At 37.7% G+C, this 15,668-nt stretch overlaps 1 protein-coding gene across 6 annotated transcripts in view; it reads left to right on the top strand.

The window, feature by feature from the left end:
• The window catches only part of LOC133527593 (protein dead ringer), a 146,982-nt gene that overhangs the window by 43,879 nt on the left and 87,435 nt on the right, over positions 1–15,668 (top strand). For all 6 annotated transcript variants that reach the window (XM_061864664.1, XM_061864666.1, XM_061864663.1 and 3 more), the window contains exon 2: positions 15,362–15,604. In XM_061864664.1, coding sequence (XP_061720648.1) covers positions 15,362–15,604 — 243 coding nt within the window. The remainder of the gene's footprint in view (positions 1–15,361; positions 15,605–15,668) is intronic.

Below are 15,668 nucleotides of genomic sequence, written 5' to 3'. Positions count from 1 at the left end.
ATTAAATACATAGTAGCTTAGTAGCTCACATATGCTTACTAGGAACCGTAAGTGAACAACATGAACATGCAAGATGCGCACTATGATAATATGATGCTGTGAGTGATGTCAAAATTGGATCCCAATGCAATCAAATACAGATCAAGTTATAAGGTCGAAGCGGTTCTAATCCTATAACTCCTATAAGTCCTCGCGATCGAGGCTCGTTCGTGGAAGCTGCTAATATGCGCGACCCCGCCCCTTCCTGTCTACCCTGCGCGCGCGTCGTAAACCGCGTCAAGGGTATTTATAGATTGTCAGCTTTATAATCTCGCGCAAAGGGTGTGCCGCGGAGGGTGTTTGATTTCATTGTAAAATACAACTGTCATAATATTCACGAGTTGAAAAACCTTAGCAGATTCTTAGGGTTGGACTTATTTATATATGATATAAATAATAATGATTCTTTATCTGCTTATAGCTTATAGTAAAATTCATCTGACTTTTTGCTATTTTTCTATACGTTCTAATGTTTTACTTTTACTAATACAATATATTCGAAACTTAAAAAAAGAACTGGTAGAAAACTCTCATATATAATTTGTTTTTAATATGGAAAGCGCAAATACTCGGCCCGAAATTTAAGATACGTCAAATATTTGCTGAAAATACGATATGGATTAGATTTGTCAGTGTCAAAGGTGACGTTTCTTTAAACAAAAACGTCACTTTTGACTGACATATCCAATCCATATCGTATCTTTAGGAAATTTTAGACGTATCTTAAAGTTCGTATCGGGTCAACTGTCACAATTAGGTAAAATGGGAAAACGTTCGTAGCGTGTAACGCGCTACGGCGTAGCGTTCGTAGCCGTATAATGTCATCACGGGTAACTATGTTATTGGATCAATAAAAAAGTGGCCAAGTGCGAGTCGGACTCATTTCATTTCATTTCATTTCATTTAATCCATTGTTTTATCATGTTCATCAGTACATAAAGATCTTATTTTTAGACTTAGTAGGTACATGATACCCTGTTAGGGCATACAATATGGGACATGTTACTTAATCCTAAATAAAATGAAGGGTTCCGTATCACACATTTATGTGTCCGTATCACGCATGAAGGGTTCCGTACCATTTATGATGTATTAAAAAAACGACTTACTAGATCTGGTTCAAACCAATTTTCGGTGGAAGTTTGCATGGTAATGTATATCATATATTTTTTTTAGATTTTTCATTCTGTTATTTTAGAAGTTACGGGGGGGACACACATTTTTCCACTTTGGAAGTGTCTCTCGCGCAAACTATTCAGTCTAGAAAAAAATGATATTAGAAACCTCAATATCATTTTTAAAGACCTATCCATAGATACCCCACACGTATGGGTTTGATGAAAAAAGATTTTTTGGAGTTTCAGTTCTAAGTATGGGGAACCCCAAAAATTTATTGTTTTTTTTTTCTATTTTTGTGTAAACATCTTAATGCGGTTCATAGAATACATCTACTTACCAAGTTTGAACAGTATAGCTCTTATAGTTTTGGAAAAAAGTGGCTGTGACATAATCGGACAGACAGACGGACATGACGAATCTATAAGGGTTCCGTTTTTTGCCATTTGGCTACGGAACCCTAAAAAGGATAAACAATAAAAAACTGAGATGCCCGATAAACGATCCAGTGGACCGATTCTTTACATCGCTGCAATGAATAATATTCGTTTTTACTCTTTAGCATCAAAGATTTAAATGTGCGCTACTGTCTTCCCGCCTTTGGCAAATCTCGGACGCTCTTGATTTCACTTTTGTTCCAACCAGCCCACAATGGTTCTGTTAGTATACCACCCCCGGAGCACTGAAAAAGGCGATGACATGAACGTCACATTTATTAGCCGAGGGCAATAAAAATGTAAATACATATGCGCATGCGACGCTCCCGGCTACCGAGCCCATTGTCGAGTAGATTATTTAGAAGATGCTTCAGGCATGCTTCGTTTGCCCTGTCTAACGACTTTTGGAACTTTGCCAGTGGATCTTGAAGTGTGGAGTAATAAAATCTCTTATTTTTTGCGTCTGGAGTCTATTTAAACGTGGACAGGTTAGGTTGCGTAGAATTCAATTGTTTCCTATTGGTATGCTCGTATTTTATGATAAATTGCTCTTTCATCTTAGTGAACAATAACTTTATAGGGTGCAAAGTTAACTATAGTACTTACCTATCGGACAGTTAAAGTTTGGGTACTTACACTACTTACTGATGAGTAATGTTAAATTAGGGTAATAATACCTTCATAGATAATAACATAAATGTTAATATGTGTACCACTTTTATTCTTAAGCACCTGAATTTAGCTGTTCGTTGTTAAAGGTGTTAAAATGCACCCGTAACATACTTCCAAAACCAGTTCAAACTAATTATAATTGAGTTAATCTTCTCGATATTGACCCGTCCATATTCATTAGAGCCGTTGCCGTGCGAGAGCATATCAAAACACGTGACGTGTGTTCCCAGCTACTAGTTTACCTGTAAAGTATACTAAGTGCCATAGTGTTGTTCCAGAGATCACTGTTGACCCACGACCGTGTGTGGTCCATTACACCGGACACTATCAGAATTATTAAACGATACACGCTTCAAACCAATCACAATTTTAATCCCTTGCTCCAAGGCCTAAAGTTGTTTGGGATTAGAATGGTAGTTCGGGTATTTGTTTACCAGATGTTTGGCTAAATAACAGTGTTGCCGTTGAAAAAACGAAGGAAGGGTAATAGCGAAAGTGTTAAGTCCGCTTTTTTTGACTCGCAACTCCTCGGTTTTTAATTATTTATTGCTATCAAACACAGCTGTCGGATAGGTATGCAAAACAGCTCAAATTGAAAAGGATGTGCAGACTGGGCCCAGACGCAGCGTGGGAGAGCCATTGTATTCCGTAAAATGTCGGGCGCGGGCTATTACGTATCCAATGTGGCAGGATTTAATTACATAATTCACACATGCGATAAACTAAGCAATTGTCTCATGAAACTGCCGCTGCGAATAATATGTACTTTCAAGTGAGACATTAAGCTTTGACTATGTGCTAAAAGAGTTGTATACGAATAACAAAAGACGATGGCATTACACAACATAATACAAGTGTAATTTTTTGTGTACCAAAAAATATTTGACACCAAATAACTTCAAATAACTAAATGTAGTCTATATCCGCCAGGCGCTGTAAATCACAGCAAATATTGTAGCAAAACTATAATTTCGAAATTTATTAAACTTCATTTGACACCATTATCATAATAACTTTACCTGTCTTTGGCTCAATTTAAGTCCGGAACCGGAACGCATCTGAGCAACAGTTTAATAAAACCCAAATAAGCTTAAATCTATCAATATGGTGGCGGTTAGCCATTAATAAGCTAATGACAGGTCAGTTTGACGGCCGGTTATCGCGCCATCTAGCGAGAACAGTTTAATATCGGGCATGTTGTTTCTCTATGTCAAAACGTTGTGATAGGTTACTCTTTTTGATTTAGTGCCCCTCGTGTCGAGAACTGCATTGATTTATCAATTATTCGAAGCATGCGAGTGTGGTATTTTCTAGACACGATCTTAGTCATGCCATTCCATTAGAGATTAATCATTGGGTAATCGTATTTTGATGCGTATTTGTTTTATCTGATTTTTAAAGTAATCTTTCTTTAGATGTAAATATGAATCAGTACGGTATAATCGAGAGATGTTTATACGAAAGACATAATAAGAAGACTGGATTAATGAGCAAATGTGAGATGAATCCCGGGTATTGTTTGTAAATTGGGTGCGACTGCGCAGCGGGGCGCGGCGCACAAATGTCACATGAAAGTGTGACCACTATAAAAACATTGATAATAAAAAAACTTGTCATGTTCGTTTCATCAAAAAACTAATTTTACTTATCCATAGATTGACATAATGTTTTTCAATATATTCGTACGATATCAACGATCGAATATGATTTATTCATGTCGTAGGAGGTCGATTTATTATTAAAATACAATGATGGGTGACAGATCGTCCAGGGTCGATTGCGCGCGTCTCTAGCCGGTTTTTTTGGTCAAATTGTTTTATTTGATCCCGCCTTTATTTGTACGCTATCGGAAAGGGTTCGTATTGATTTTCGAAGTTTGTTTTGAGTATTTTGGAATGTTAAAAGAAAAGGGACAGAGAACCACGTACTTTATGGTGTTTTAATCGTAGTTAGTCACTAATAGACAAAAAAGCATTGGAGAGCGGGAAGCGTTGATAAAATAGTCATCAGAACTCTTAAAAGGAACTATGATTGAATCGAACTCAATTTCGCATTTATAACTCTAGCATATTCAACGGTAAACGACCCGAGCTTTTTTAATTTTAAGGCATTTGGAGAGAATATGGTAATTGTGTGCTTTTAGCTTTCTATGAAACGCTTAAAGAAGTAGTTTTGTATGGAATGGAACGGCGCTGTATTAAAATTAATGTATGAATGCGACCCGAAGAAGCCAGGGATAAATTAATGATACCCGTCATTCGACAAGTGACATTACGACTGCTCGATTCACATCGGGATCATCGATTAACGACCGAAATAACCATCGATAAACGAATTGATTTATGTGGTCTGGAATAAATGTCTTATCTTATGTTATGAAGAGTTAAGGTTGTTTAAATCGATTTTGTTTTGATACAATTGATAGATAATGCGCAGTAACATTAAGATTAGTTACCTATTTCATATCAATGACGTGTATATTATTTTGTGTGCGTGTAACTACTATTGGAACTCATAGGTCAATCGGAACGTACACTGATATTTAAATTGTCATTTGGTTAGCGCGCATTTCGCTCGTACTTGTCCGTACATGTATTGGCGCGAGCGAGACGGACGATAACATAATTATATCATTCTGATGTCAGTGTACGTTTGAATTGGCCTGTCTGGTAGCTAGTCGCCTTGATTAAATTAGTCGAATATCAACCTACCGACCTAAAATTGGGGGCAAGTACAAGTACGAGAAGAAATGAGGGTCAGCTATGTCGAGAATTACTGATTCGGCTTAATAATAGATTACCTTGTCTATTTGTCTTAAATTTAAGCTATCGCTTTACTCTCGAAGATATATTCAGCATTATGTTGCTAGTTAAGTATAACTTGACCCAGCTGCAAACAATAGGTATACATACATCTATCTTATCTTCTCATTTTCAATGCTTCTAATACCACAAGCTCACCTTAACCAGTACTTTTAATTGCCTATAACTCCGTATAGCAATATGAAGTTGGAGTGACCTACCTGCGGTTTGGACATTAGTTTCCTGGTCCAGGTTTACTGCGCGCGCACCTCTTGTAATTAACCGGTGGTTAGCTCGGTTTACTCCGGTTTACTTCGGTTTAACTGCCGGTTGCACCTGTCACGAGGGTATGGCTAACTTCGTCACTTACGATACTGGCCAATGAAATACTTATCATCGTTTATATCTGAAAAAAAAAAAAATTACACCACGTAATGTACACCACACTCGCTTTCATTGTGTTATTGAAAAATACCAAACTCGCACAGCTAAACTGTAGAATGAACTGTTACCCGTGGTATTTCAGAACCGATGCGACCTTTAAACCTTCAAGAAAAGAGCGTACTCCCATTTTAAATACCGGCAATGCCCTTGTAGCCCCTCTGGTGTTGCAAGTGTTCATGGGCGATGGCGAATTCGCCTGCTTGTTTGCCTTCTGAGGTATATACTCTGAGGCGGCATCTACAATCTTGTTTACCTACTTTTGTTGGAAAAAGATGTTATCAATTATATACAAAGTCTACTGACATATTTACTTATGTTATTTAATATTAATTGACAATATGAAGAAATATTGTCGCCAATATTGATGTCCGTTTCACAAATATAAAAAAAAAAAAAAACTTTACAAAGTGTCATCCATTAAATTACAAGATTTAATAAATGATGTGTTTAAGCTCGACAGTTGAATAGTTAATGGAATTTAAGTTTACGTACAATATGTAATTTAAGATATCCATGGGTATAGAGATCATACATAGTTGTATGTTGAATGCATACCTAGTTGCATGAGTGTCTGAAATAAAATAAGGCCCTTGGAGTTAGGAATACGAGTAAGTTACATTATTGAATGTCTAGATAAATCTCGACTGATTACTGAAGGCATGTTATTTAAAAAATTAATATAGTTATCAAATACATATTCAAAAAATAAAAACCGGTCAAGTGCAATCGGGCTCGGCCACCGAGCGTTCCGTTCGATTTAACTTCTCTTTTAATGTTTTTTTTTTACAAACTTATCAGATTTTTCCCTGTACATGTAGTGTAAGACAATATTTCTTTCCAAATCATAGTTCAAGGCTTCTAGGTCAATTATAAATTATAAATATTGATTCCCTTGAGAGTGTTTCTGTTTCTTTGTTTCTTTTTTTTTGCGGCATAAATGGCATTTTTTTCTTTACGTTAACTTAGAAGTTTGATTTTCTCATAGATTTAAGGGACTGTAGACCTGAGTATATGGTTTTAATTTCAACTCGATTCCTCCACGCGTTCCCGAAAAAAGGGTGTTGACAGAGAGATGGACGGACGGACGGACAGACAACAAAGTGATCCTATAAGGGTTCCATATTTCCATTTGAGGTACGGAACCCAAAAAAGTGCCTGTCAATACAATCCTATTTATTTGTTTTTATGTTTCCTTACGGCGACAAATAAATACTATATACATGTGTTATTACAAAAATTACCTGATTGACAATCAATTGACGCAAATAGCACATCGGGTTAGTTTTGCATATTTATGTTTAATAAGTACGAATCGGTTATTGACATTATCGATTATGTACTAGGGATTATTCTTCGATAAGTGAGTAAATAATTGTCCCCGCTGTCACAATCGGAATCATAGTGACGTCTGTCGCGAAGCGCCGCCTGCAAATAATGAGTCAAACGAGGACGAACTCACAAAGGCTCACGAGCGATGATGGATGTTTGCAGATGCAAGGAAAAAGTGATCGTGTAAATAAAAACATTCGCAAAGTTTACACGACAAATTGACGCTCCACATCCACGCAGTGCGTCAGAAATACAGACGATCGATGGATAGTGACTTATTTGAAAATGAGAAACCATCGAGTATTTTCCAAGTGCTCCAGTATGCTGATCCACTTAACGTCCCTCGTTCGATCCGTCCACAAACGACATGTTGTATCTACATTTTAAAAGTTTCCTCGAAGTATCACCCGCCGGCGCACCTACACACGACACGCTATAAAGCGATCGATTATTACCTATTTGTGTGAAAAGCGGAAGGAATAAAGGCCGCGAGCCGTGTTATAAGCACGAGCCGCGTCCGCCGGCGTCGCTCGTGAGAAATGTCAATATTTAACGGCCAACTCGCGATGCTACGCTTCGAAATTGTCTCAACGATTTCGATATTTTCCAATGTCAAATATTATCTTAATAGCTTTGACAGAACTCGATTCTCGTGCCGAGTATTAATTGCCCATCGAGTGGCCCGGGCGGGCCGCCGCCATCGCTCACGGCTGCCCTCTGCTTGCATCACGTGCGACCATAGTCTTCGTAAACATCGATTCATTACCTATCTCAATCGCGATGTAAAATAACTCGTTGTTGTTTGCGCTTTCTACGCGTAAATAAATATGTATATAAAGGTATATTGACGCCGAGGAATCTGGCACGCGTCAATCAAACGGAACTTACATGAACTCCATGATTTGTCACTCGGCCATCTTCAGTCATTCACAATAACGGCCGCCATTTTGGTGACAATAATTAACAGATAGGCATCTTCGTTTGCCCGCTTTCTAGTTTTTGTTTTCTAAAATAATTATCATCACAATAAGCGACACGATCTCTTTTTACTTACCGCTGTTGCGGTATTTTGAATAAAATTAAGCGGCCAAATGATTTCTTTAACAACGCCGGTACGGTTGGTACGTGCTGCTAGGGGCCGGTGGAACAAATAGTTAAATTTTAAACAATTACCTATGGCACCGTTCGCGACATGATTGCATACGATTAGACGAAGCCGTTGGAAGTGATTATCAATGTTGTGAGGACTCTGCAGATTGATTGATTAGTTGGTGTTTGCTGAAGTGTTAGGTATGTGTTAAAACGTGTGTGCGAAGTATTTAAAACGCTTAAAGTGTCGTGCAGATGAGCGCGGCGCGCGGAGAGCTGCGTCGGAGTGCCTCTGGCGCGAGAGACGTTGCGCTGACGCACTCGCGCCGTCACGCCGTCAATGGGTCAGGTTGTTTACCTCGCCTTATCACCTTTTGTTTTGCTCAAATACGTGGCTCATTTCGTATAGCAGTTACAACTTCCTGACAAACTATTCTTGTACATTGTCCCCACCTCGTTCTCATGTAAGTTACGAGCAACTAAGAGTTTCACAATCGTCGTTTAGCGTTTGAATGGAAACAAGGTCGTATCCAATGCAGCAAAATCAAAACTATTAGTTCAGCATTTGATAAGGATAACTTGAAAAGGTATTAAGAAAACGCATAAAGCTAAACACCAAAGCCGAAGGAACATAAATGTTTGCTTAGATAGCAGCGAATATCCGACAGCATAACATCATTGAAATGGAAGAAGCCAATATATCGAAATGGAAGGCTAACAATAAAGCATCGGAGGCCGATCGGCGATACAGGTCCTTGTGTCCACATTAGCAACTCAGCCAGGAGTGTGTGCAAACACAGTGGGTCATCTGATGAAATGTTCAAAGGCTTTTAGTTCCCGAGAATTATTAAATGAAGCCAGGATCGTAATGTAAACACCGCGTGTTTGTTGAGGCCAGAACCTGTTGCTTTGTCGACAGTTTGATGCGTGCTTCGGCTTATTGGCGGTTATTTTACGTCCGCTAATGTTAATGTTGCCGCAGCGTTAATGCGGCTACTTTGTCGCGCGACAGCCGCCCTTTCATTCTAGTGCTGGTAAAGACTCGAGTCCTTCGAGTCCTCGCCTTTGATATTGTACTTATTTTTAAACTCTACATATAAGCCAAAGCTTTAGGTTTTTTTTTTTCATTTTCAAGGCGCGTGTTCTGTGCAAAGTTAAATATCTTTCAAGTTTCTGTTTTCCTTTACTTTAAATACACATGACCTATAAATAAGGTCTCGAGTTCACGTCGTTTTCGAGGAGTTTCGTCACGCTAAAAATATAGTTACTCAGAAAGGACTCTACTCATAAGTCACTACTAATCATACTTCTACAAGTATGATTAGTCGTGACTCATGAGTATAGTCCTAGCTCCGAAGAGCAGTAGGAAGTAGTACCTAGTAATCACTTGATTGCACAAAAATAGATTCACATAAAATTTACATACATCGAGTCTCTTTAAACTAAATCCATTTTCTTATTAGACTCATAAGACTTATTTCCCAACAACAATCATACTCGACCCGCTCAAGCCATTCACACCCTATATCCACTTTTATAATCCCGAGTCTTTTGTCCGAATCCGCGAACAATAAAACGACATACTTATATAGCATTTTACACGAGCTATGATATTAAACATTAACAACATATACAATGTAACGACCCATTCCAATGCCATCCCATCTTTTACAACTAGACACGTATTTCAATTTGCAGAATGTTTCAATAATTGAGTGCACGAAAGTTGAAAAAAAAAAGAAGTTTGTGATACTTTATGACTCTGAATACGCCTCCTAATTAGTACGAAAGTTTGTACCATCAATACCATCATAAATTCCTTAAAGCATTACGCAAACGAAGATTTCCCTTCAACGTCAACAATTGCACAAACGTGTCGCAATAAACTCTGTGAAACACCAGATATATGTGGGTATCTGAGTAAATATATAATGTGTTGGTAAATAAATAGGCAGGTAGCGTCCCGGGCGCGCTAACACCGCTAATGTATGGACAAAGCCGTCGTGACGGTGCCCGCTAATAAATGTTCCCGGAGAGGATGCGAACATTCCCGTGCGCGGGCGCAGGAACATGCGCAAATAAACCTCTTTGTCTTGCGCCGTGTTAACTCATCGAAATCTTTGCCCCGCGTAACATAGATACACTCTGCCCATAAGATGGAATCTTACCTTCCATGTACATAAGAAAAAAAGGGGATATTTTTGCAAGGGAATTATTTTTCTCGGAGAGGTATACAATATATACAAAAAGACTAAAAATTACATACATTTTTAACGTCGGTAGGTAAGGTATTATATTACGTCCTTAAACCGATAGATAAAATTTTTGAAACATCATGTACATATTACAACTCTAATCCCAAGTAACACATTGAACGTACCATTTCAACACTCCTCTATCTACACTAGACTTCACACTTCACAGATATCGTTTTGTAATTAACATTATAATGTTCAATATTATATTTGCGCCGACGTTTGCTTAGTATTTCAAACAAGTTATACGAACATGACATCTCTTATTACAAGTTTCTATTTGATTTCGACTCATAAAACGTGCTCGCGTGGACATGATTATGATTTCTATCACAAATATCATGTACGATATGAGCTAATCATCCTTTCTGTTTTCCGGTTCCATATACACGATTATAAGTCTTGTTATTGAGCCAGTAAGATTTGGTATCACTTGACTCTAATCGGCTATGGTAGACCAGCTTTCTGTGTTATTGATATAAGGTTGTATCTCCTGTAATTCTGTAAGTCACGTCAGTCTATCAATATCAGTAGCATTTAAGTATCCCGTATCTTAAAATTGTATCGTATCTGTTATAATTTAAGGTTGTAATCCGGGTGCATCAATTTTGGTAAAAGGCGCTAATCAACGGTGTGTCCTTCTGCTTATATCAGGTCAGGTTGAATGTTTCGGGATTTTTCTAAGAAAGACCCCAGTTCATTCGTTGTTTATCCAAAACATAAGCGCGTAGCCTCTTTAATGGTTTCGTTCGATGGAGGAATTCTTTCACTTTTGCTTTCTGTGTTTGAGTTATATTTTAATGTGGTGTTGACTCGTCTATCAGAACGACTTCAATGAGTCGGCTTCACTGAGCGTGTGCAACGCTATGGGTGTTAATGATTCGAACTTGAAAATTTTGACACCTTGTGAAATTTCGGTCAGTTTTAGTGACTTATTTATAAATGTTATCTGCTTTATGCTTTTCATCGTGTCACTAAATGGTGAACAGTTATTATTATATTATAAAATCACGCGAGCGATTTCGACAAACGCGCAGTCACTCAATTCTGTTTGGTCAGGCATTAGCACGGACTGTGCTAACGTTATCCTACTTATTGCCTGCAACTGTTGGTTTTTACAGTTCGTCATTCGATAATAATATGTGTAACGTCGTTTTGTGTCGGAAATTACCCTCGCTACAAAGTTGGTGAATAAAAATCTTACACGAACTCCAATAAAATAGTTGTGTAAAACTTATTTCTGTAAGTTTTTTGTTCTTACCTTGCCTGTGCTATTTGTAGGATTTGTACTTAATAAAGAAAAATAAAACGATAAAAACAGTGGACAAAGGCCTCCTCCAGGCTTAGCATCAATTTAAAGGATGAAGGACGTTCTTTATAAATTGTTCAAAAATAATAAAAGTAATAAAAAAGAGGAATCCAGTAGCAGTCGGGAGCATGAGAAAGTGAGGTTGAATGCGATCGTTGCGTGCGCCCGCCGTTTATCCGAACGTAACATTTCTCCGATAATGACGCCACAATATAATAATGCGAATAATAAATAAAAATACAATAAAATCGATAAAAGTTACGAAGGGAGGGCCAGGCTCGGGTTCCGTATCCAGTTTTTTTAGAGAACAATCATTATTATCAGTTAGAATGTCAGGGGTACCCATCCATTCTTTAAAACTAGGCAACCCGTAAGTAAAATATATTTATAAATGGTTAAACCGCTTCAATTGAATTATAAACACCACAATCTCGGTTATGAAAATTCTTTGGTTCACGTGGAAAACGCAGTGGCAGTTCTCATTTGCTCAGTCTAATTTCCATTATTACTCGTATATTTTACTTATAAAAACAGGTTTATTTGAAATTGTGTAAAATAAGAATATGTTGTTTCCTTGCCCGCCTTGGAGTTAGCGTTTAATCTTTCGACAATGAACTACATACACAGTTGCAGGCATCAACAAAGAGTGGCAATGAGCAAGTATAAAGAAACTTCTGTAACTGGCTTACACATTGTAACCTAAATACACTCGATCTGAGATCCAAAATTGCAAAACGAACACTTAAAATTTTGCGTCATGACAGGATCTCTATGTGGAGTAAGTGCAAAATCGGTCTGTCAAAGAGAAGAAATTCATTAATTATTTATACTTACAAATATCGCAACGGACGTATAAGTATAACATTAAAATTTATACGCGCGCGATTTTTAAAAAGTGATCGTTACCTACTTGCTTCTTTTTTCGTTTAGTGGTTTGTTTTAAAAGGAAACTGGAGCATCGCATTATACATATTATGGGGACGTGTCCAATACAAGGCCTGGACGACCGATCCATCATTCAATTATGGAACCCTAAAACTGGAAATAAAATAATAATTTTAATGTCGTAATTGTATGCCGCGGGCTGGGCGCAAATCGCGCTCATTTTGCGAGCGGTTCGATTTTGCCTGCTTGGTATATTGATTCCGATGTGCCGTATTTATACCGAGACTTGTTTCCCGAGTGAGTCTGTTTTTCGCAGGAATGTTGTAATTAAAATCAAGTTGTGTATTTATATAATTTTTTTTTTTACTAACCGCCTGTTTCAGTCATGCGTTTGCAGGTGACAAAACAGCATTCAGTTAGGTAATTATGGTTGTTAAGTCCGTTCGTTAGGAGAGTTATTTAAAAAACAAATTTTGCATTGTAGGTAGTATTAAATCTGAAAAGGCTGGTGAACAGTGGTAGCTTCTGTCGACTGCATTTATCACACGATGGACAAATACGTAAAAAAATTAAATTGCATATAAAATAAATCATTCAAAAAATTAGGACATCCAGTAGATACCTTGTTTATGTTTATTTTTCAGCGTACGTATTTAGATACTTATTACCTAATGCTCGCGGAACATTTGGCTTTGGGAAACACGTGATACGACCTATAACTAATTAGGTTTATTGGTTAACAAGTCCAGAATTCAACTGGCTTGAAGTAATAAGACCCTAGGGCATATTTTTTGTGGGCAGACCATATGTTTGCGATGTTGTTATCATGTACACTTATATAAATAATTTAGCGTTACCGCTGCGGGCTAGTTTCAATAAGAATGGTAAATACGAAACCACACCGACCAGCTATTCGACCTGATGTTCTACTTGGGCCGTAAGCAGTGAAAAAGTTTAATAACTCACGTTATTTAATGCAGAATATTGTCAATAAATTGAAATTGAATTGACTAAATACTTATAAAACTCGACTCTTTACTTACATATATTGGCACACCCACAAATTAGACACATCTGGAAGTCCTTAAAATTAAAAAGCATTCATGAAATGGAGGATATAGGTACTTTTCTCCAAACATGCATAGGTACAATACATTAAAAATCATTAACCTCTCTTTGCGGCAGTTAAATAGAAAGCAGCGACATCTATTGTGCACCAAATGCGCGTAAAAATTAAGCATTATCGATAGGAATATATGATTAAAGATAATTATTTATTAAAAATGTTCTAATCACAGTCATGTACGAATCTCTAGATTGTATCGTGCTAAAGCTATGAAATGACATTTATGTCTGATTACATAAGCTTTAGGCCGGCGCCCCACTGCTGCGCACGCTACATCCACGGCCCACGTTTTAATACAAACCGTGGGCAAGCCCACGAAATTTTGTATAGGAACGTGGGTCGTGTACATAGCGTGCGCTGCAGTGGGGCGCCGGCCTTAGACAAGCACAGAATGAGTATTTCATATTGTTAGAATAAATTTGAAACAAATTGAAGTTGTCTTGCTTGTTTGAAAACATAAAACTACTAACATAAACTTGTTACTAAAACAAACCATATGCACATGTCATTTCATCCAGCCATCTAATGCAAATTGGATCAATAGTATGCATACTCGTAAAAGTAGAATATGTATGAGTTAGAAAAGCGAAGTCAATAGCTAGGCAAAATACATGCATTTGTCAATGTTGTCTGTAAGTCAGCAAAACTTGATTGTCTCGCCTAGTTGAAGTTCCGTAGTTACTAATGAAAATCCTACATCGGTACATATTACATTAAACAGTTCGCTTGATAAAAATCGCTTTTTTAATACGGCCGGTCGACCGGTCTGGCCTAGTAGGTAGTGACCCTGCCTATGAAGCTGATGGTCCCGGGTTCAAATCCTGGTAAGAGCATATATTTGTGTGATGAACACGGATATTCGTTTCTGAGTCATGGGTGTTTATATGTATTTATAATTATAATATATTATATATATCGTTGTCTAGGTACCTACAACACAAGCCTTATTGAGCTTACTGTGGGGCTTAGTCAATTTGTGTAATAATGTCCTATAATATTTATTATTATTATTATTAATGAAATAATGTTCGCTTGATTAATGGAAAATAGCAAACATCGGTCATCGCCTTGGTCTTAGTTCGCCTTAAGCAGTTTGTTTTGGTTTCGCCTATGAAAACAATCTTGATTAAAAGGATATGAGGGCAAAATAGATTTAGTTGTAAGCTTTATTATTATGAGAGTTCGCAATGTAAACTATTGCTATTCCGAGTAATCGATTCGGCTTATTAGACTAATTCAATTATATATTTGTTAAAATAACTTCCATTAGTTTAACAGGTTATTTGAGGAGAAATAATTGGAGTTTCTCATGCGATATATTATTTTTTTATGAAATGATTTGACGCCTTGCGACATTTATGTATAATTGCATTTACAGAATGCTTACTTGGCCATCGCACCTGCGACTTGAATGCCGCTTTAAATAAGTCGCTTATGAAAAAAGAACTGAGGGTATAATTTGTGAAATTATAAGACCTCGTGTTATATTAAAAATGTCTATAGCCTGGAACTCCAGGGTCCCTTGACGATCATTAATTAGTCGGGTCTTATGCCCTACTTTGATATGATTATCACACTTATCAAGAATTGAACATTTTCCTGGTGGCGTCGTCATCATCTCACCTTATGTAACACCGGATGGGTTGGGTTCTCTCGTTAAGACTATAGTTAAAAAAATTGAAACATTTTATTATTACATACATACGTTTCCTATTCGAACAATCTTAGTAACATATTCCAACAAACAATCGTTAATCCACTATTCAATAAAAGGAAACAGCACGAATGCGATCTCTTTAAGATGAGCCTGAGTTACTGAAGATTAATAATGAATACGAGTATGATTTATTTGTCAACAGTCAGCGCGGTCAGAGGGTGAATCGTCTGGCGAGCAGTCCTGCGAGAGCTCCGACGAGGGCGTCGGCCGGGACGTGCCCCACCAGGCCCCCCACCAGCCCCAACACCAGCCCATCCAGCACCCGCCGCTGCACCAGCCGCAGCACACTATGAACCACCACTCCGTCAACCATCAGACTATGAACAATCATCAGTTGAATCACCATCAGAGGAATTCGCCTCGCCCGCTTGAAAGGGAGTTGAAGGTATTTGGTTGCTTTTTTAAAGGACGTAAGGGACTCTATAGGTCGATGATTAGCCTCAGAACCC

Source organism: Cydia pomonella, chromosome 18 (assembly GCF_033807575.1).
Source record: "Cydia pomonella isolate Wapato2018A chromosome 18, ilCydPomo1, whole genome shotgun sequence".
Classification (NCBI taxonomy): domain Eukaryota; kingdom Metazoa; phylum Arthropoda; class Insecta; order Lepidoptera; family Tortricidae; genus Cydia; species Cydia pomonella.
Note: the sequence above shows the minus strand (reverse complement) of the source record. Positions and strands in the feature narration are given on the sequence as shown.